The sequence below is a fragment of the Rutidosis leptorrhynchoides genome, chromosome 2, assembly GCF_046630445.1.
Source record: "Rutidosis leptorrhynchoides isolate AG116_Rl617_1_P2 chromosome 2, CSIRO_AGI_Rlap_v1, whole genome shotgun sequence".
Taxonomy (NCBI): Eukaryota; Viridiplantae; Streptophyta; class Magnoliopsida; order Asterales; family Asteraceae; genus Rutidosis; species Rutidosis leptorrhynchoides.
In genome coordinates, this window is record NC_092334.1 from 349,621,028 (window position 1) to 349,641,697 (window position 20,670).

Below are 20,670 nucleotides of genomic sequence, written 5' to 3' on the forward strand. Positions count from 1 at the left end.
AGCGTCTTCGAATATTACAAAATCGTTATTGCTCAGCTGCATCCCAATTCGGTTAATAAGATCGTGTTGTTTTGAGATGTATTGCAATTCTATCGACATGCAACCACTGCTTAATGTATTTCGCTCTTGCAATAGCCTAGTGCCACACGATGCGGGATGGTTCTCATTCTACAGCAAACTTGGCGTGATGACTTCACCCAAGGACTCTATTGGTAATTGGCGCAGTTCGTTCTTTTTTATCAACGACACCGCACATGTTGATAACAACATACCAAGAAAGTGGTGTACAGATTTCGATGCCACCCTAAACGACAAAATTACTCCAGACGACCTTGAACGAGACATCCTAAAAAGGATCAAGGGTGTAGGGCTAATCCTACGTGCATAATCAAATGTACCATTGTACATTGGTAGGGTTTCAATCCAGTGGCCTTGGAGCGACTACAATGCTCTCTTGATTGACCAAGTGAATAATGGTATATCGCTTAAACTTTTTGCATTAAATTAATACGTAACATACGTTTCCCTCCTTTTTTATATCCTTATGCATTTTGGTTTCTGCAGTGATTGATCTTGACCTAGTTATGAGGTCAGCAGATATTAGTAGGATTAGGCCTGCTCGTCGCTTAAAAAATGGCGATGGCGAGATTATTCCTATTAATGAGCCAATCATCAATACGCTTACCATTTCTGGTGGTGATGACCGCGGTAAGCAAAAAGCAACAGAGAGTGCCTCCACCCCTCGCAAAAGACGCATGCGCACTCCAGCTGAACGAGAAACGAGTAAGTGATTTTCAATTCGCATTATTTTTATATCGTGCTTTTACCATATTCACACTATGTTATTGTACTTGCTTATCTTTTTTTAATTATACTTGCAAACCCAACAGGTGAGGCTACACCGCTCTACAATATTACTGGGAATATCCTCGAGGATATTCTTGAAGAGCCTGAAAATGTGGACTTAACTCTCCCCTCTGACGATGAAACATCTAATCAAGAGGAAGAAGAAGAAGAAGAAGAAGAAGAAGAAGAAGAAGAAGAAGAAGAAGAAGAAGAAGAAGAAGAAGAAGAAGAAGAAGAAGAAGAAGAAGAAGAAGAAGATGCGAATGAAGCCGCAGAAGCAGAACAAGCCAATTGTTTGTAACACAGACTCTGCAAATTCATCCCCAAAAACACACAAGATGAATACTGCAAACTCACTTTTCCACAAGCCGAGAGACAGCGGCTTCATAACTGCTATAACGCAATTTGCCTAGCCATCGACAACGTTGAACGCTTCACCGAAATATCCGATGAATATGAGAAACAGGTTAAAATTGCCAATGCGCAACAAAGGAAAGCGCAGAAACTCGAGGCTCAGCTTAAAAAAGCTGCGGAGGAAAACGTAAAGCTCAAAAAGAGAGCGGAAAATGCTGAGAATTAATTTGCTCAGCTTGTCAAGTATTTGCCAGAATTCGGCGACAAAGTGATGGATTCTAAACCAGTCACCGAGAAATTTGGGACATATGTCCAGGCAGCTAAACTCACCACTCGCTGCGAATGGTATGATCTTCTGTGCGAGCTTGGTGATCTGTCTAAATCGCTTCCTTCAGATATGGCGAATGAAATATGTACCACGGACGATGCCCGAGAGGCGTTATCTAGAGCAAAGAAAGAGGCAGAGAAAATCACCATACCAGCATTGGAAGAGCTAAGTCAACGCGAGGGCGTTACTTTTGCAGATATTAAAGCGTTGGAGCTTTAAGTTATCTTAGTTAAATTGTAAATATTTACTTCGCAATCATAAATTACGCTTTTGTAACATTTTGCACTCTTTCAGCGCTTATAACTATTATTGACATATTTTCATTTCGCAGTTGCAACTTATCATATTTATATAGCGCTTTACTTTATCATGTATCCATAATTCAGACTTTCCCTTTGCATTTTCCACATTCGCTATTGTGCACATAACAAACGCGTACTTATGCGAAATAATCTTTTATTCATTATGAATCTTCTAAGTCCGATAAATCGATCCTTAGGCAATTTTAGCATTGCGAAGCATCTAAGTATTGGCAGGATCAAATACTTAGGAAATTTTATCCTTTCGCAACATTTACTATATAACACAAGTGGGCAATTTCATCACTTGGTTTTTAACGCATTATTTCATAATATATATTCGCATTACCATAATTTTAAACATCTCATGTTTAGCAAAAACCATGTCTTTTGTTAAAAGTATCCGCAGAGTTTTAAATATACTTATACAAACATTAATTCAGTGTTAAGAAAACCAAGCAATTGTATTCTGCAAAATAAGCACTACGCGTGGCCATACGCAGTGTTTTTGCTTTGTATAGAAACAATCACAAATACTGAAACTAATTTTGCTTTATTCATTATTTTTTGTTTTTTTTCGCAATACAAATTGCAGAAAATAGCATATCAATCATTGATCATATTTGACTAAGCATTCTGCCACAAACTTTCTATTACAGATATTCACATCATTCATAATTGACTGAATTCTCCTCAACTCCTCTACTTTCGGTCACCGTATTCATGGCACAAAAATGGCCCTACCTCCGCAGAAGTTAGCGTGCCTATTCCCTTATTAGCAGAGAATTTAACCATGCCATGTATTGTAGAAGGGATTGCGCCAAACATGTGCAAAGCAGTTCGCCCAAGAATCATATTGAATCGTGACTGATTTCGCATTATATAAAGATTCAACAAAGCTTTGCGCCTTAGAGTTTCATCGCGATCATCAACGAGCTCAATATGTAATTCTAACTGACCAATAGGCCAAGTTGATTCTCCTAAAAATCCAGCGAGCGAAATTGCAGTAGGTTTCATCAATGCTTTAATGTTTGCAGGTAACTTGCTGAAACATTGCTCATACATTATGTCTACACTGCTACCAGTGTCAACGTGAACTTTCATAATCACAATACCAATATTCACAACGCGGCATGAAACCACCACTGGTTTATCCAAATCCGCATTCAAGTTTGCAGGAGTGAAAGTAATAGCAGGACATTGCCAACTTGCAATTTGTTCAGATATTTGAAATACTGAAATTTCGCCTTGCACTTCTACCACATTAATGACCTGAATTCCGCGTTGATTTTCTTTCTTACTGACCATTTTTACCCCAAGATTCTTTACTGCGGGAGCTTTGCGATCAGCAGCGTTTGGTACTTGTGGAGCATTGGATTCTGCTGGCAAGATAATCGCATTCGCAGTGGTTACCGCACCTTACGCAATTAAATGCTCTAACTTGCCTTGCTCATATGCTTCTGCGATCAGCTCTGCCAAGTCTCTACAATGATTGGTATCATGACCATAATCGTCGTGGAAAATACAAAACTTGGATTTATCCCGCCTACTATTTTCCCCTAAAGATTGCAGGTCAGGAAAAGACTTAGCAACTCTTTCTTGCAACAAAATTTCCTTAGGCATTTTTGTTAGCATCTGAATGATATTGAAAGACTCGTTGTTCCATTTGCGCGTGGAATAGCGATTTCCACGACCATATCCTTGGTTATAATTCACCGCGGGTATCCAGGACCTCGGTAATTATCGCTATTGCCATCACGAAAAGAATCATTGTCATCTCGCCACCTTTTATCTTTACCCCACCCACACGCAGGGGTGATAGTGCTATCCTCTCCACCTCGAAGATAGTCGTATGTCACTTGTTGCACTTTAGCGAAAGTCGGCGGGACATCCCTTCACAATCTTCGCACAAGCGTCGGATGCCGCTGTGGATTAATAGCATGCAAAAAACCAGAGATTTTTTTATCTTCATTTAAACTTGGTATCTTTTGGCACTCGTAAATGTACCGCGTTAATAATGCACTCAAGGTTTCTTTACTGCCTTGTTTAATATCATGACATTCTATATGTGTCTTTTTCTGAGGCAAAAGATTCTGAAACTGCAACAAAAATTTATCGCGAAGATCAATGAAGCCAAGAATACTGCGAACTTGCAGGCTGTGAAACCATTCCCTTGCGGACCCTTGTAAAACCATAGGAAACACTCTACATGCAACCGGTTCATCCCAATTATAGGTGCTTACCACCCCTTCAAATTGCTGCAAAAAATCCAAGGGATCAGTTAACCCTGAATAAACTCCTAATGTCACTGGCACAATAGGCAGTGTAACAATTGGATAATCAGAAATATGCTGGACAAACTTGTCTGCAGCAGTGGTAATTTCAGTCGCCTTTTTTGTACGAGTATCAGTATTGTCCGCGCAAAACTTGGCGATCATATCTTATAAAAAATTTGGTTGTGTAAACTTATGTTGTATTGACTTAGGCGCAATGCTTCTAAAAGCATCCGCTAAAAAATATTGAGCATTTTCTCTGCGAATATCATCGGATGCTTCACCCACATCCTCATGTCGAGGGAAAGGTGTTGGTGGTCGCCTTCGTTTAACTTGTGGAATTATTACAAATTCCTCTGCATTGTTCGAATCATCAGAAGACTCATTTTCTTCTCTTGGTGCTTTTGTAGTCTTCGAATTATAAACAGAATTTAGAATAACACGTTCATCCGCACCATCGCTATCACTATCGCGATGATCAATGACTAAGCGATCAAACTGTGATCCAGAATCATTCAGCGGCCATAAGTAAGTTCGCGGTACGCGTGATTTACGACAATCTTTTCTAGCTTGTTCAATAGCAGTACCAAGTACTTTGTCTGCTTTTCCAGCCAAAATCCTTAATCGCTTGCCATCAGCTACAGTTTCTTCGCGATGTTGCTGAAAATTTCTGCGCGCGACCATTTTTTCAGCAGCAACCATTAGTTACGAATCAGCGTTAACAGGATTGCCACTAGGCGCTTTAACTAGCGATTATTTCCCTGAACTACCCGCGATAGTATTAGCGTTTGCATGCGTACTACTTGACAAAGCATTTTGCAAATCATTAACCAACACATCATCATTAATAGAACTTCCTGTTTGTTTCGTGTTAGCTGCCATTTTCAACGATCAAATCACCTGAAACGTTTTAGCGACTTCCTGTAAATCATCGAAACAATACATGATCAGAATTAAACCAAGCAATTGATCGTTTGTCAGCACAAAACAAAAAAATTCAAGTTTAATTCGTAAAATGCATCCCACGGATGGCGCCAATTGATCGATTCAGTATCAAGTTATTACTTAATTGAGGATCGAGTGCAATAATAAGATGGAGGATGGGATGTTTGATGATTATTTTGGGCCCTGATGATCATCTTTCACTTTAACAATCAAGTGATCAACCACCCCAACCCGGTCTTGATTGTCAATTAGCATAATTCACCTTAGCGCGATGTAGAAATCCCTTGGGAAAAATCACAAGTGAAAATCACAAAGACTCGGGCAAATGGCAGAAAATCAACAACCTACAAATGAGAGGCCATGCTCTCTATTTATAGTATTCGACATATCCGCGGTCTGCGGATTTCTTAACTATCCGCGGAAACTTAGCGGATTAAACCGCAGTCATTTATTAAGGCGGCAACCTAACCGCTGTAATATTCCATACCTTTGGATTATAGTTCATGTAATTCTGCTCTTGGCTTTTAGCGAATAAAATATACATATACAATGCTATGTATATGATCAAATCTCATAACATAAGTTTAATACTTATCATAAGTATTTTTCATTAATAATAAAAGTATTATTAATCATGAGTTTAATTAAATGTTTAGTTAATCAAAATGTAATTAATAAATGATATAATAAATATGTATATCATAAGTAATTTATTAACAATGAAAGTCATTATTTATGTCATAAGTCTCAATTTATAACCATAAGTGTTAATTAAAAGTTCATCGGGTCATAACTTGACCCCGAGAGTCGGTTTTCGGCGAGTATTATATATATCTTCGCCTAACCCAACCACTCAACACATTAGAGCACTCAAGAACATCCCAAGAACAGCCACCAAGTCGTGACCAACAACCACCATTCAACTTGGAGCTTTAATCCATTCAAAACAAGTTTTAGTCATAACGGGTGATCCGTGGCTCGGATTTCGATGACCCGAACATGAATATTCATCCAATCATCAATCCTAACACACTAGTACATCCTAGAGACTCCAAAAATGGTCACAAAGTCGGACCAAACCTGAACACATTCGTTCTTATATTTTGATTTTATGAAAACACCATTTTAATCACAATTTAAGTTCCGGGAATCGAAATAACATGAATCCGGAGTCTAAAATCAATGTCTTGATGAGAGGAACAATTCTAGACACTTTAATTTAACATTTACATCAGTTAAGTTTACAGAAATGGTCGAATAAGCTGCTGTCCAAAATTAATCAAACCAAAATCATGAATTAACGAGTGATTCTATGCATCAATTCAACAATACAACAACATACAATTATTATAGCATCAAAATAAGATCATAATCTATAAAAATAAGTATAAATGAAAAAGCTAGGGTTAGGGTTTATACCCTAATCAAGAATCGAGAAGAAGAGGATGAAATAACGCGAAAATAGCAACCCGATTATGTAACAAGCCTTGAGAAATGATGAAGAATCCTTGCTATGATGATGTTGGATGATTATGATGATGAAGATGGAGGTATGGGTCATTCAAGTAGAGGAAAGAAAAAAAATAAGGTGCTAGGTTAAAATGAGAAGCATTTTAGTGGTTTTAATCAAATAAATCCCAAGATTGAAAAGTTGACAACCTAACCCCCTCCTCTTTGAAATTTTCGGCCATAAAGTGAGAGGGTGGGCCCCTCTCTAGCCCAACATGATTAAAGACTAAAAGCTTGTGGCCCAAAAGCCCGAACGAAGCCCGAAATGCGAAAACACTACTACGCGATTAAATCTTCGGAGAGATAACATATACGCGATAAATAAACTATATATATATATATATATATATATATATATATATATATATATATATATATATATATATATATATATATATATATATATATATATATATATATATATATTCATATTACATCAAAATATCATATTTAAAATAATTAGGATTCGAAAATCTCAAAAGTCTGACCGTTGGTTTGAAAACCGAAAAGATTCGCCGGATAGAAATCCACGACACATAGAAACGTACAGAATTAAATATGAATACAAATATTCACATAACACATAATAATTAATATAATATTACAAACATAATAATATAAGTCATATAAATGACGTGGCACGAATACCAATTAACGGACGTTAAATAACAAACGGTAAAAGATAACGGAAAAAGTAGGGTCGTGACAGTACCTTCCCGTTACGGAAATTTCGCCCCGAAATTTAAGCAGGTGCGGGGGTTGACTCGACATCTGAGAACAAATACGGGTACTTCTGCCTCATCTGATCTTCACGCTCCCAAGTGAACTAGGGACCGCGTCTGGCATTCCATCTAACTCGGACGATGGGAATTCTACTCTGCTTGAGTGTCTTAACCTCTCGATCCATAATTTCGACAGGTTCCTCAATAAAATGAAGTTGTTTATCAACATGAAGCTCCTCAAGAGGAATGGTTTCATCGGCCTCGACCAAACAGTTCTTCAAATTTGATACATGAAAAACGTCATGAACATCACTGAGTTCTTGTGGCAATTTCAAACGATAAACCACGGGTCCAACTCTCTTAGTAATCTCAAACGGTCCAACAAAATGAGGATTCAACTTTCCCCTCTTACCAAAACATACCACACCTTTCCAAGTTGATACCTTCAACATAACACGGTCACCAACTTGAAATTCTATATCTTTCCTTTTCTTATCGGCATAACTCTTTTGCCGACTCCTCTTTTTCTGACTCCTGGCGATTCTCAGTCTTTCTTTAATCTGTACGATCTTCTCGGTAGTCTCATGAATTATTTCTGGGCATGTGAGTCGAGCATCCCCAACCTTATTCCAACAGATTGGAGACCTACACTTTCTATCATACAGAGCTTCAAACGACGCGGCTTTAATACTTGCATGATAGCTGTTATTATAAGAAAATTCAGCAAGCGGCAAATATCTATCCCACCCATTACCAAAATCAATAACACACGCTCGTAACATGTCTTCCAACATTTGAATGGTCCTTTCACTCTGACCATCCGTCTGAGGCTGATAAGCGGTGTCCATGTCTAACTTAGTTCCCAAGGCTTTCTGTAAGGATTTCCAAAACCTCGATATAAATCGACTGTCACGGTCTGAAATAATATAAACAGGAACACCATGTCTTGAAATAATCTCCTTCAAATACAAAAGAGTAAGCTTCTCCATCGAATCCATTTTCCTTAATCGGTAAGAAATGAGCTGACTTTGTGAGTCGATCAACAATCACCCAAATGGTATCATAACCACCCACAACTCTCAGTAACTTCGTAATAAAATCCATTGTAATACCTTCCCACTTCCACTCGGGGATCTCAGGTTGCACCAAAAGTTCAAACGGTTTCTGGTGTTCAGCTTTAACCTTAGCATAGGTCAAACACTTGGCCACATACGTAGCCACATCAGTTTTCAAATTAGGCCACCAATACAGCTCCTTAAGATCATGATACATCTTTCCTGAACCAGGATGAATAGAGTACCTAGACTTATGAGCCTCACCTAAAACAAGTTGTCGCAGATCACCAAACTTTGGAACCCAAAGACGTCCCGCAAAGTACCGAGTACCATTGGTTCGTACCTCAAACTTCTTAGCCATGCCTCTGACTTTCTCGTTCACAAAATTCTCCTCCTTCAAGGCTTCTTGTTGTGCCTCAAGAATCTGTCTAGTGAGGTTTATTCGAATTGTCATATTCAAGGCTCTAAACCTGCGCGGTTCAGCCCTCCCTTTACGTCTTAACGCATTATCCACAACATTGGCTTTCCCAGGTGATATAAAAGTTCGCAATCATAATCGTTCAACGTCTCAACCCATCTTCGTTGCCTCATATTCAACTATTTCTGATCAAGGATATGTTAAAGACTTTTGTTATCAGTGTACACTGTATTTTTGACCCCATATAAGTAATGTCTCCAATTCTTGAATGCGAACACAACAGCTCCCAATTCTAAATCATGAGTTGTATAATTCTGTTCATGAATCTTCAACTGACGTGATGCGTAAGCAATGACTTTCTTTCGCTGCATCAAAACACAACCAAAGTCTTGACACGAAGCATCACAATAGATAACAAAATCATCATTACCCTCAGGTAGTGATAATATTAGTGCAGAAGTTAACTTCTTCTTCAGAGTTTGGAAAGCAGACTCTTATTCACTCTTCCACTCGTACTTCTTCCCCTTATGCGTTAAAGCAGTCAGAGGTTTCGCAACTCGTGAAAAATCTTGAATGAACCTTCTATAGTAGTCTGCCAAACCTAGGAACTAACGAACCTGAGTAGGAGTCTTCGGAGTTTTCCACTTCTTAATTGCCTTAATCTTGGCAGGATCAACTTGAATTCCCTGTTTACTAACAACATGTCCAAGGAATTGAACTTCTCTTAACCAGAAATCACAATTAGGAAAAAAAAAATCAGCATACAGCTCTTCTTTTCTTAACAAATCAAGCACTAATCTCAAATGCTCCTCGCGTTCTTGATCACTCTTGGAATTGATAAGAATATCGTCGATGAAAATAATAACGAATTGTCCAGATAAGGTCTACACACATGGTTCATGAGGTCCATGAACACAGCAGTGCGTTAGTCAATCCGGACGGCATAACAAGAAATTCGTAGTGACCATAACAGGTACGGAAAGCAGTTTTCAGAATATCAGTTTCTTTAACGCGCCATTGGTGATAACCAAAATGAAGATCAATCTTAGAATAAATGGATGAACCTTGGGGCTGATCGAACAGATCATCAATTCTTAGAAGAGGATAACAATTCTTAACAGTAAGCTTGTTCAAATCGGGATAACCAATACACCATTGGAACGAACCATCTTTCTTCTTAACAAACAAAACAGGAGCTCCCCAAAGGGACGAACTGGGACGAATGAAATATAGTTGCAACAATGAAGGAAGAAATATATGGAGTAGTCACATCGGTGGCATAGATATTTAAGGCAATTCTCTCAAAGGAGATAACGAGGATCACGGACTTCAAAGTAAATTTTCATTACATTTTCAAAAGGAAGACGTATGAAAGGTGTGATCTTTAAACGAGAGTGAACTTCCTCGCAAAATGAGTGAGTCAACCTAGGAACCATCCTTATTCTTAAATTTAGGTGTGGCTGAAAAGGAACGTGAATCATGGGTTATAACGAATAGTCGTCTCCAGGTGAGATGAATCTCTAAAAATGATTTCGTGCACCTCAAAGTATTGAATCATAGGGTTGATGTTTATGAGGGTGTTGCGATTAGCTGACAATTTCGATAGTAGAAACTTCTAAAACGGTCTAGTGCAATATCTATCTGTGATACCAACTATAACAATAGTTGGGGCAAAAACCCACCTAGTGCCTTTCCTGATAACAGGATGACCACTGAACGTACCTCTGAAAACTGGTTTATCGGTCCACGTTTCGCTCATGTCCAACCAATAGAGGGAAAATTTTATGAACGTAAAGACTTCTCAACAATTTTATAAGACCGCCATCCAAAGTGGCGTAAGAGTTTCTATCAATGAACTTAATGGTAAATTTCATCCTTAAATGGAGGATGAGAAGAACTGTGATCCACACTCTGTATAGTAATGCGAAAATTTGATAAAATCAATCAAAGGAGTTTTGAAAAAGCTTTAAACGTTTGATGTGACAACATAAACGGAACGAAGTTCTTAGTAAATTTAGAAGTATATACAACGTGTACCATTTTATATAAAACAAATTTACTTAGTCAAACAGCTCAATAAATGAGTGGTTTTAAAATAATTTTGAAGGTATGATTTAGTATATACTAGCCAAAATAGGTAAGGGTAAATTTATTCATTTGAATCCATACGTACATATATGATTTTATAAATTGTATACATGACAAAATATTTCATTACTTCTATTCGCCCATAAATCTCGTGAGAACCGCCCAATTAAACAAATGTGTAAAACTCCCGATGATAAACAGAGTATCTGTATTTCAGATGTTACAAGTTGAAATAAGATCGTGGAAGATCGAGTAAAGGACTTGAATCGTCGTGCGACTTTTAACTAACAAATGTTGCGAGGTCCTGAAAACCAATGAGTTAAATGTTGTTTTGACTATTATCGGGGCATAAGTCCTTGGGCCAAAACTGTTCCCGAGCGAAGCTGTTGCTAACAAGCGAGTTATGAAGGATAGAGCATGAGATAGATAATCTGGTTAGAACGAGCTTCTCGTATATCAACAAATAAGGTAATGAATATTTTCCTTACTCATGTAATAACATTGGAATTTTCTGAATGAGTGGTGTAAAAATTTTCTTTAACTCGCTTTTTATTCCTCATGTCACAATATTGGGACTTCTATATAAATTAACGTAATATAATCACGTTGGCCTGACGTCATTATATTATACTAATTCATAGTTCCATTCCAATAGCACTACATGAGGTCAGGACACGCGATCAACCTCGAATTTCCACACAACTTCTCTAAAACGACTTCTTAAACAATGTGATAAGGATAGCACAAGAGACAAAAACATCAAAAGTAATGAATAAGAGTAACGATGACATAAAAATGTCTTTGAAGTATCAAGAGTCTTTAAAAGTCAAGAATGACGTTTTTGGTTCGAAAACCAAAGCACCACGGCACAAAGGCACGTAATATAACAAGAATGTTATATACCTAAACATAATTGCTGACATCGAAATGCCGAGCATTTAAAAGTCAAGGATGACATCTCACGTGATATAACTCAAACGTTATATACATAACCATAATAGATGACATAGAAATGTCAAGAATTTCTGAAGTCAAGAATGACATCCCTCGGTTTCACTATCCGAAGTGTTCTTATAAAGATAAACTCCACAAATCGGAGAGTACGTTTAAATCGGAATGGGAGTTCCTCCCGTAATCAGAACATAAGGAGGAGATGTACGTATATGAAACAATATACATACCAATACGATACAAATAATCACATATAATAATATATTATAGGCCGGGCTGTAGACTAGACTCACTAATGCACCCTATTACCTCGAGTAACGACATCAATGCAGCCTAATTCCCTACAACCAAGGCTCTGATACCAACTTTAACGACCTATCAAAGTACACTTGACGACCATCGTTATCTTGGTCCCACAGCTTGATCATAACTCTAAATGAATTTAATAAACACCCACAACTTAATGTATTAAAATAGAATGCAAGTTAATGTTTAGCAAAAGCTGCCATCATAAACATGCAGACTCTCTAAGCACAGCGGAAGCAATCAATCATGAACCTGATAATAAAACATGCGAGTAACTGTCAACAAAAATGTTGAGTAAATATAGGTTTAATATTGCAAACAATATTTAATTTGAACCGTAAAAATTTATGTTTGAAAACATAAAGCCTTATTTTGGACCACAAAAATTATACACTCGAAAACATATAAAAATATTATTCCATTAACACGTGAGCCACCTGGTAACCACTTAACCAATTCCACCCTTACCAAACACAATATACACTAAACATGTGTATCTTCAAATAATTACGAAGTACTAATACATTTCGTCTTCAAAAATTGCTAGTGCGCCTAGCACGAAATGGGGTTGTCAAACCCGATAGATCTATCCATAGGATTCGCGTTCACCAGTAGAAACCAGTGATTACAGTTACCAGACTAGGGAATATTTTCGTTCAACTCACAATGAATAACTTAAACCAACTTCCACTTGTGTCCAATATAAAAAAATGCATGTATTCTCATCCCAAAAGATATAAAATAGAAAAATGGGACTATAACTCACGTTAACGTAAACGAAGTAATAACACAGAACCTGGACCGCATAAAGTAAAGTGATCAAGAATGATCACAATGTCAACCTATAAATAAAGCAGGTCGATATAAATAACTAACTTAGGTCAAGTCTTAGTATGATAGTTATAGTACTTGTTGCAAGTAAACATAGAACAGCACTCAGTATGCTTCGGTTTGATCAGGACATCGTAAAAACGCGTACTTTCTATTTTAAGAAGGTTTCTATTTTTGGAAAGTTTCCATATTTAGAAAGTTGCTATTTTTGGAAAGTTTATAACTTAGGAAACTTTACTTAATAAGAGAGTCAACAAAAGTCAACTGAAAGTCAAAGTCAACTGAAAGTTAACTCGAAAGTCAATCTTGGTCAAACATAGTCAACATTAATTATAAAAGTATAAATTATAATAATAATATAAGTTATAATGTTATTTAAAGTTATATATGTATAATTATGTCATAACATAAGTTCAATTAAATTAAATTGAATTAATAAAGTTAACATAAGTTTAAATGATATAATTAATATAACATAAGTCTTTAATTAAGTAATTAAATATTAATCATAATATAAGTGTTATTAATTAATAATAAATTTTAATCATATCTTAAGTATTATCAATTAATAATGAATTATTAATCATATCATAAGTTTCTAATTAATATCATTAAATCATAAGTATTTAGTAATTAAATTATAATTAAATCATAACTAAGCCTTATAATAATTAAATAATTAATTAAACCTTATTATAAGTCTTATTATAATAATCTCGTAACATAAGTTTAATACTTATCATAAGTATTTTTCATTAATAATAAAATTATTATTAATCATGAGTTTAATTAAATGTTTAGTTAATCAAAATGTAATTAATAAATGATATAATAAATATGTATATCATAAGTCTTAAATTAAAATAATTACTTTTTATATCATAAGTAATTTATTAATAATGAAGGTCATTATTTATGTCATAAGTCTCAATTTATAACCATAAGTGTTAATTAAAAGTTCATCGGGTCATAACTTGAGCCCCGAGAGTCGGTTTTCGGCGAGTATTATATATATCTTCGCCTAACCCAACCACCCGACACATTAGTGCACTCAAGATCATTCCAAGAACAGCCACCAAGTCATGAGCAACAGCCACCATTCAACTTGGAGCTTTAATCCGTTCAAAACATGTAATAGTCATAACGAGTGATCCGTGGCTCGGATTTCGATGATCTGAACCTGAATGTTCATCCAATCATCAATCCTAACACACTAGTACACCCTAGAGACTCCAAAAATGGTCACAAAGTCGGACCAAACCCGAACACATTCGTTCTTATATTTCGATTTCATGAAAACACCATTTTAATCACAATTTAAGTTCCGGGAATCGAAATAACATGAATCCGGAGTCTAAAATCAATGTATTGATGAGAGGAACACATCTAGACACTTTAATTTAACATTTACATCAGTTAATTTTAGATAACTGGTCGAATAAGCTGCTGTCCAAAATCAATCAAACCGAAATCGTGAATTAACGAGTGATTCTATGCATCAATTCAACAATACAACAACATACAATTACTATAGCATCAAAATAAGATCATAATCAGTAAAAATAAGTATAAATGAAAAATATAGGGTTAGGGTTTATACCCTAATCAAGAATCGAGAAGAAGAGGATGAAATAACGCGAAAATAGCAACCCGATTATGTAACAAGCCTTGAGAAATGATGAAGAATCCTTACTATGATGATGTTGGCTGATTATGATGATGAAGATGGAGGTGTGAGTCGTTTAAGGAGAGGAGTGAAAAAAAAAATAAGGTGCTAGGTTAAAATGAGAAGCATTTTAGTGGTTTTAATCAAATAAATCCCAAGATTGAAAAGTTGACAACCTAACCCCCTCCTTTTGAAATTTTCGGCCATAAAGTGATAGGTGAAATGTCCCATTCATATTGATTATAAATGTTCCATATTAATTGATTTCGTCGCGAGGTTTTGACCTCTATATGAGACGTTTTGCAAAGACTGCATTCGATTTTAAAACAAACCATAACCTTTAAAATATTACGACGATTATCAAATAATGATAATCTAAAATATATCGTTTTTCACACTACCATTACATAATGGTTTACAATAATATTACACATCAACATAAGTCTTTGAATGCAGTTTTTAAACAATATTGTACAAGCATGGACTCCAAATCGTCCTTAATTTAGTATGCAACAGTGGAAGCTCTTAGTATTCACCTGAGAATAAACATGCTTTAAACGTCAACAAAAATGTTGGTGAGTTATAGGTTTAACCTATATATATCAAATCGTAACAATAGACCACAAGATTTCATATTTCAATACACATCCCATACATAGAGATAAAAATCATTCATATGGTGAACACCTGGTAACCGACATTAACAAGATGCATATATAAGAATATCCCCATCATTCCGGGACACCCTTCGGATATGATATAAATTTCGAAGTACTAAAGCATCCGGTACTTTGGATGGGGTTTGTTAGGCCTAATAGATCTATCTTTAGGATTCGCGTCAATTAGGGTGTCTGTTCCCTAATTCTTAGATTACAAGACTTAATAAAAAGGGGCATATTCGATTTCGATAATTCAACCATAGAATGTAGTTTCACGTACTTGTGTCTATTTTGTAAATCATTTATAAAACCTGCATGTATTCTCATCCCAAAAATATTAGATTTTAAAAGTAGGACTATAACTCACTTTCACAGATATTTCCTTCCTCGGAAATAAGACTTGGCCACGGATCGATTCACGAACCTATACAAATATGTACATATATATCAAAGTATGATCAAAATATAATTACAACCATTTTTATTATGTTTTAAAGATTTGAGTGTATTAAGTCAGATGTCCTCGTTAATAACCTACAACTAGTTGTCCACAGTTAGATGTACAGAAATAAATTGATATATATTATCTTGAATCAATCCACGACCCAGTGTATACACGTCTCAGGCTAGATTACAACTCAAAGTATATATATTTTTAGAATCAACCTCAACCCTATATAGCTAACTCCAACATTACTGTATATAGAGTGTCTATGTTGGATGGCTTGAAAGTTCTTGAAGCAGAATCATGACAAGAAACAGTTCAAGTAAAATTTTCACTCGAAATAAGATTGTTATAGTTGTAGAAATTGAATCAAAGTTTGAATATGAATATTACCTTAAATTAGAAAGATAACCTACTATAAATAACAAAGGTTCCTTGATCTTAGATGATTACTTGGAATGGATTAGAAAGCTTGGAAGTAGACTTGCAAACTTGAAAGTATTCTTGATTTCTATGAAACTGTACTTATGGAATTTATGATGAACACTTAGAACTTGAAGATGAAACTTGAGAGAGATCAATTAGATGAAGAAAATTGAAGAATGAAAGTGTTTGTAGGTGTTTTTGGTCGTTGGTATATGGATTAGATATAAAGGATATGTAATTTTGTTTTCATGTAAATAAGTCATGAATGATTACTAATATTTTTGTAATTTTATGGGATATTTCATGCTAGTTGCCAAATGATGGTTCCCACATATATTAGGTGACTCACATGGATTACTAAGAGCTGATCATTGGAGTGTATATACCAATAGTACATGCATCTAAAGGCTGTGTATTGTACGAGTATGAATACAGGTGCATACGAGTAGAATTGTTGATGAAAATGAACGAGGATGTAATTGTAAGCATTTTTGTTAAGTAGAAGTATTTTGATAAGTGTATTTAAGTCTTTCAAAAGTGTATAAATACATATTAAAACACTACATGTATATACATTTTAACTGAGTCGTTAAGTCATCGTTAGTCGTTACATGTAAATGTTGTTTTGAAGCCTTTAGGTTAACGATCCTGTTAAGTGTTGTTAACCCATTGTTTATTATATCAAATGAGATGTTAAATTATTAAATTATCATGATATTATGATATATTAATATAACTTAATATGATATATATACAATTAAATGTCGTTACAACGATAATCGTTACATATATGTCTCGTTTCGAAATCATTAAGTTAGTAGTCTTGTTTTTACATATGTAGTTCATTGTTAATATACTTAATGATATGTTTACTTATCATAATACCATGTTAACTATATATATATCCATATATATGACATCATATAGTTTTTACAAGTTTTAACGTTCGTGAATCACCGGTCAACTTGGGTGGTCAATTGTCTATATAAAACCTATTTCAATTAATCAAGTCTTAACAAGTTTGATTGCTTAACATGTTGGAAACACTTAATCATATAAATATCAATTTCATTTAATATATATAAGCATGGAAAAGTTCGAATCACTACAGTACCTACCCGTTAAATAAATTTCGTCCCGAAATTTTAAGCAGTGGGAGGTGTTGACGTATCTTCTGGAAATAAGTGCGGGTATTTCTTCTTCATCTGATCTTCTCGTTCCCAGGTGAACTCGGGTCCTCTACGAGCATTTCATCGAACCTTAACAATTGGTATCTTGTTTTGCTTGAGCCTTTTAACCTCACGATCCATTATCTCGACGGGTTCTTCAATGAATTGTAGTTTTTCATTGATTTTAATTTCGTCTAAAGGAATAGTGACATCTTCTTTAGCTAAGCACTTCTTTAGATTCGAGACGTGAAAGGTATTATGTACATTGGCGAGTTGTTGAGGTAATTCAAGTCGGTAGGCTACTGGTCCGACACGATCTAAAATCTTGAATGGTCCAATGTATCTTGGATTTAGTTTCCCCCGTTTACCAAATCGAACAACGCCTTTCCAAGGTGAAACCTTAAGCATGACCATCTCCCCAATTTCAAATTCTATATCTTTCCTTTTAAGGTCCGCATAGCTCTTTTATCGACTCTGAGCGGTTTTCAACCGTTGTTGAATTTGGATGATTTTCTCTGTAGTTTCTTGGATTATCTCCGGACCCATAATCTGTCTATCCCCCAATTCATTCTAACAAATTGGAGATCTGAACTTTCTACCATAAAGTGCTTCGAATGGTGCCATTTCGATACACGAGTGGTAACTGTTGTTGTAGGAAAATTCTGCTAATGGTAGATGTCGATCCCAACCGTTTCCAAAATCAATAACACATGCTCGTAGCATGTCTTCAAGAGTCTGTATCATCCTTTCACTCTGTCCATCGGTTTGTGGATGATAGGCAGTACTCATGTATAGACGAGTTCCCAATGCTTGTTGTAATGTCTGCCAAAACCTTGAAACAAATCTGCCATCCCTATCAGAGATAATAGAGATTGGTATTCCATGTCTGGAGACGAATTCCTTCAAATACAGTCGTGCTAACTTCTCCATCTTGTCATCTTCTCTTATTGGCAGGAAGTGTGCTGATTTGGTGAGACGATCAACTATTACCGAAATAGTATCAAAACCACTTGCAGTCCTTGGCAATTTAGTGATGAAATCCATGGTAATGTTTTCCCATTTCCATTCCGGGATTTCGGGTTGTTGAAGTAGACCTGATGGTTTCTGATGCACAGCTTTGACCTTAGAACACATCAAACATTCCCCTACGTATTTAGCAACATCGGCTTTCATACCTGGCCACCAAAAATGTTTCTTGAGATCTTTGTACATCTTCCCCGTTCCAGGATGTATTGAATATCTGGTTTTATGAGCTTCTCTAAGTACCATTTCTCTCATATCTCCAAATTTTGGTACCCAAATTCTTTCAGCCCTATACTAGGTTCTGTCTTCCCGAATATTAAGATGCTTCTCCGATCCTTTGGGTATTTCATCCTTTAAATTTCCCTCTTTTAAAACTCCTTGTTGCGCCTCCTTTATTTGAGTTGTAAAGTTATTGTGAATCATTATATTCATAGCTTTTACTCGAATGGGTTCTCTGTCCTTTCTACTCAAAGCGTCGGCTACCACATTCACCTTCCCCGGGTGGTAACGAATCTCAAAGTCGTAATCATTCAACAATTCAATCCACATGCGCTTCCTCATGTTCAGTTGTTTCTGATTAAATATATGTTAAAGACTTTTGTGGTTGGTATATAAAATACTTTTGACCCCATATAAGTAGTGCCTCCAAGTCTTTAATGCAAAAACAACAGCGCCTAATTCCAAATCGTGTGTCGTATAATTTTGCTCGTGAATCTTTAATTGTCTAGACGCATAAGCAATTACCTTCATTCGTTGCATTAATACACAACCGAGGCCTTGCTTTGATGCGTCACAATAAATCACAAAATCATCATTCCCTTCAGGCAATGACAATATAGGTGCCGTAGTTAGCTTTTTCTTCAATAACTGAAATGCCTTCTCTTGTTCATCCTTCCATTCAAATTTCTTCCATTTATGCGTTAATGCAGTCAAGGGTTTTGCTATTTTGGAGAAATCTTGGATGAATCTTCTGTAGTAACCAGCCAATCCTAAAAATTGACGTATATGCTTCGGAATTTTTGGGGTTTCCCACTTTTCAACGGTTTCGATCTTTGCCGGGTCCACCTGGATACCTTATTTGTTCACTATGTGACCGAGGAATTGAACTTCTTCCAACCAAAATGCACACTTTGAAAACTTAGCGTACAGTTTTTCTTTCCTCAATACTTCTAGCACTTTTCTCAAATGTTCTTCGTGCTCTTGATCATTCTTTGAGTAAATAAGTATGTCATCGATGAAAACAATGACAAACTTGTCAAGATATGGCCCACACACTCGGTTCATAAGGTCCATGAACACAGCTGGTGCGTTAGTCAATCCAAACGGCATAACCATAAACTCGTAATGACCATAACGCGTCATAAAAGTAGTTTTTGGAATATCATCCTCCTTTACTCGCATTTGATGATATCCATAACGTAAATCGATTTTCGAATAAACCGACGAGCCTTGTAGTTGATCAAATAAGTTGTCAATTCTCGACAGTGGATAACGGTTTTTGATGGTAAGTTTATTCAACTCTCTGTAGTCAATACACAACCTAAATGTACCATCCTTCTTCTTGACAAACAAAACAGGAGCTCCCCATGGTGATGTGCTTGGCCGAATGAAACTACGTTCTAATAGTTCTTACAGTTAGCTTTGCAGTTCTTTCATCTCGCTGGGTGCAAGTCTGTAAGGAGCACGAGCTATTGGTGCAGCTCCTGGTACAAGATCTATTTGAAATTCAATAGATCGATGTGGAGGTAGTCCCGGTAATTCTTTCGGAAATACATCGGGAAATTCTTTTGCGACGGGAACATCATTGATGCTCTTTTCTTCAGTTTGTACTTTCTCGACGTGTGCTAGAATAGCATAGCAACCTTTTCTTATTAGTTTGTGTGCCTTCAAACTACTAATAAGATGTAGCTTCGTGTTGCCCTTTTCTCCGTACACCATTAAGGGTTCTCCTTCTTCTCGTACAATGCGAATTGCATTTTTGTAACATACGATCTCTGCTTTCCTCTCCTTCTGCCAGTCCATGCCAACTATTACATCAAAACTCCCTAACTCTACTGGTATCAAATCAATCTTAAATATTTCGCTACCCAGTTTAATTTCTCGATTCCGGCATATATAATCTGCTGAAATTAATTTACCGTTTGCCAATTTCAAGTAAAAATTTACTATCCAACGGCGTCAATGGACAACTTAATTTAGCACAGAAATCCTTACTTATATAGCTTCTATCCGCACCCGAATCAAATAAAACATAAGCAGATGTATTGTCAATAAGAAACGTACCCGTAACAAGCTCCGGGTCTTCATGCGCTTCAACCCCATTAATGTTGAAGACTCTTCCTCGGCCTTGCCCATTA

At 36.1% G+C, this 20,670-nt stretch overlaps 1 protein-coding gene across 1 annotated transcript; it reads right to left on the bottom strand.

Annotated features, from left to right (window-relative positions):
* Positions 1–2,529: 2,529 nt before the first annotated feature.
* Positions 2,530–4,265, bottom strand: LOC139888916 (uncharacterized). Its single transcript, XM_071871896.1, has 5 exons — positions 3,835–4,265; positions 3,560–3,720; positions 3,273–3,386; positions 2,943–3,209; positions 2,530–2,849 (listed from the first exon to the last, which is right to left on the bottom strand). The coding sequence occupies exons 1-5, from the start codon at positions 4,263–4,265 to the stop codon at positions 2,530–2,532; spliced, it is 1,293 nt and encodes a 430-aa protein (XP_071727997.1).
* Between the last annotated feature and the right edge of the window lie 16,405 nt (positions 4,266–20,670).

Bases quoted from the DNA above. Each gene is read 5' to 3' on its own strand.
- LOC139888916 (XM_071871896.1), bottom strand. From the start codon at position 4,265: ATGATCGCCAAGTTTTGCGCGGACAATACTGATACTCGTACAAAAAAG. The intron at 3,721-3,834 runs GTACATTTACGA...AAGATTGTGAAG, and splicing joins TTGAGTGCATTATTAACGCG to GGATGTCCCGCCGACTTTCG. The intron at 3,210-3,272 runs GCAAGTTAGAGC...TTATCTTGCCAG, and splicing joins CGCAGAAGCATATGAGCAAG to CAGAATCCAATGCTCCACAA.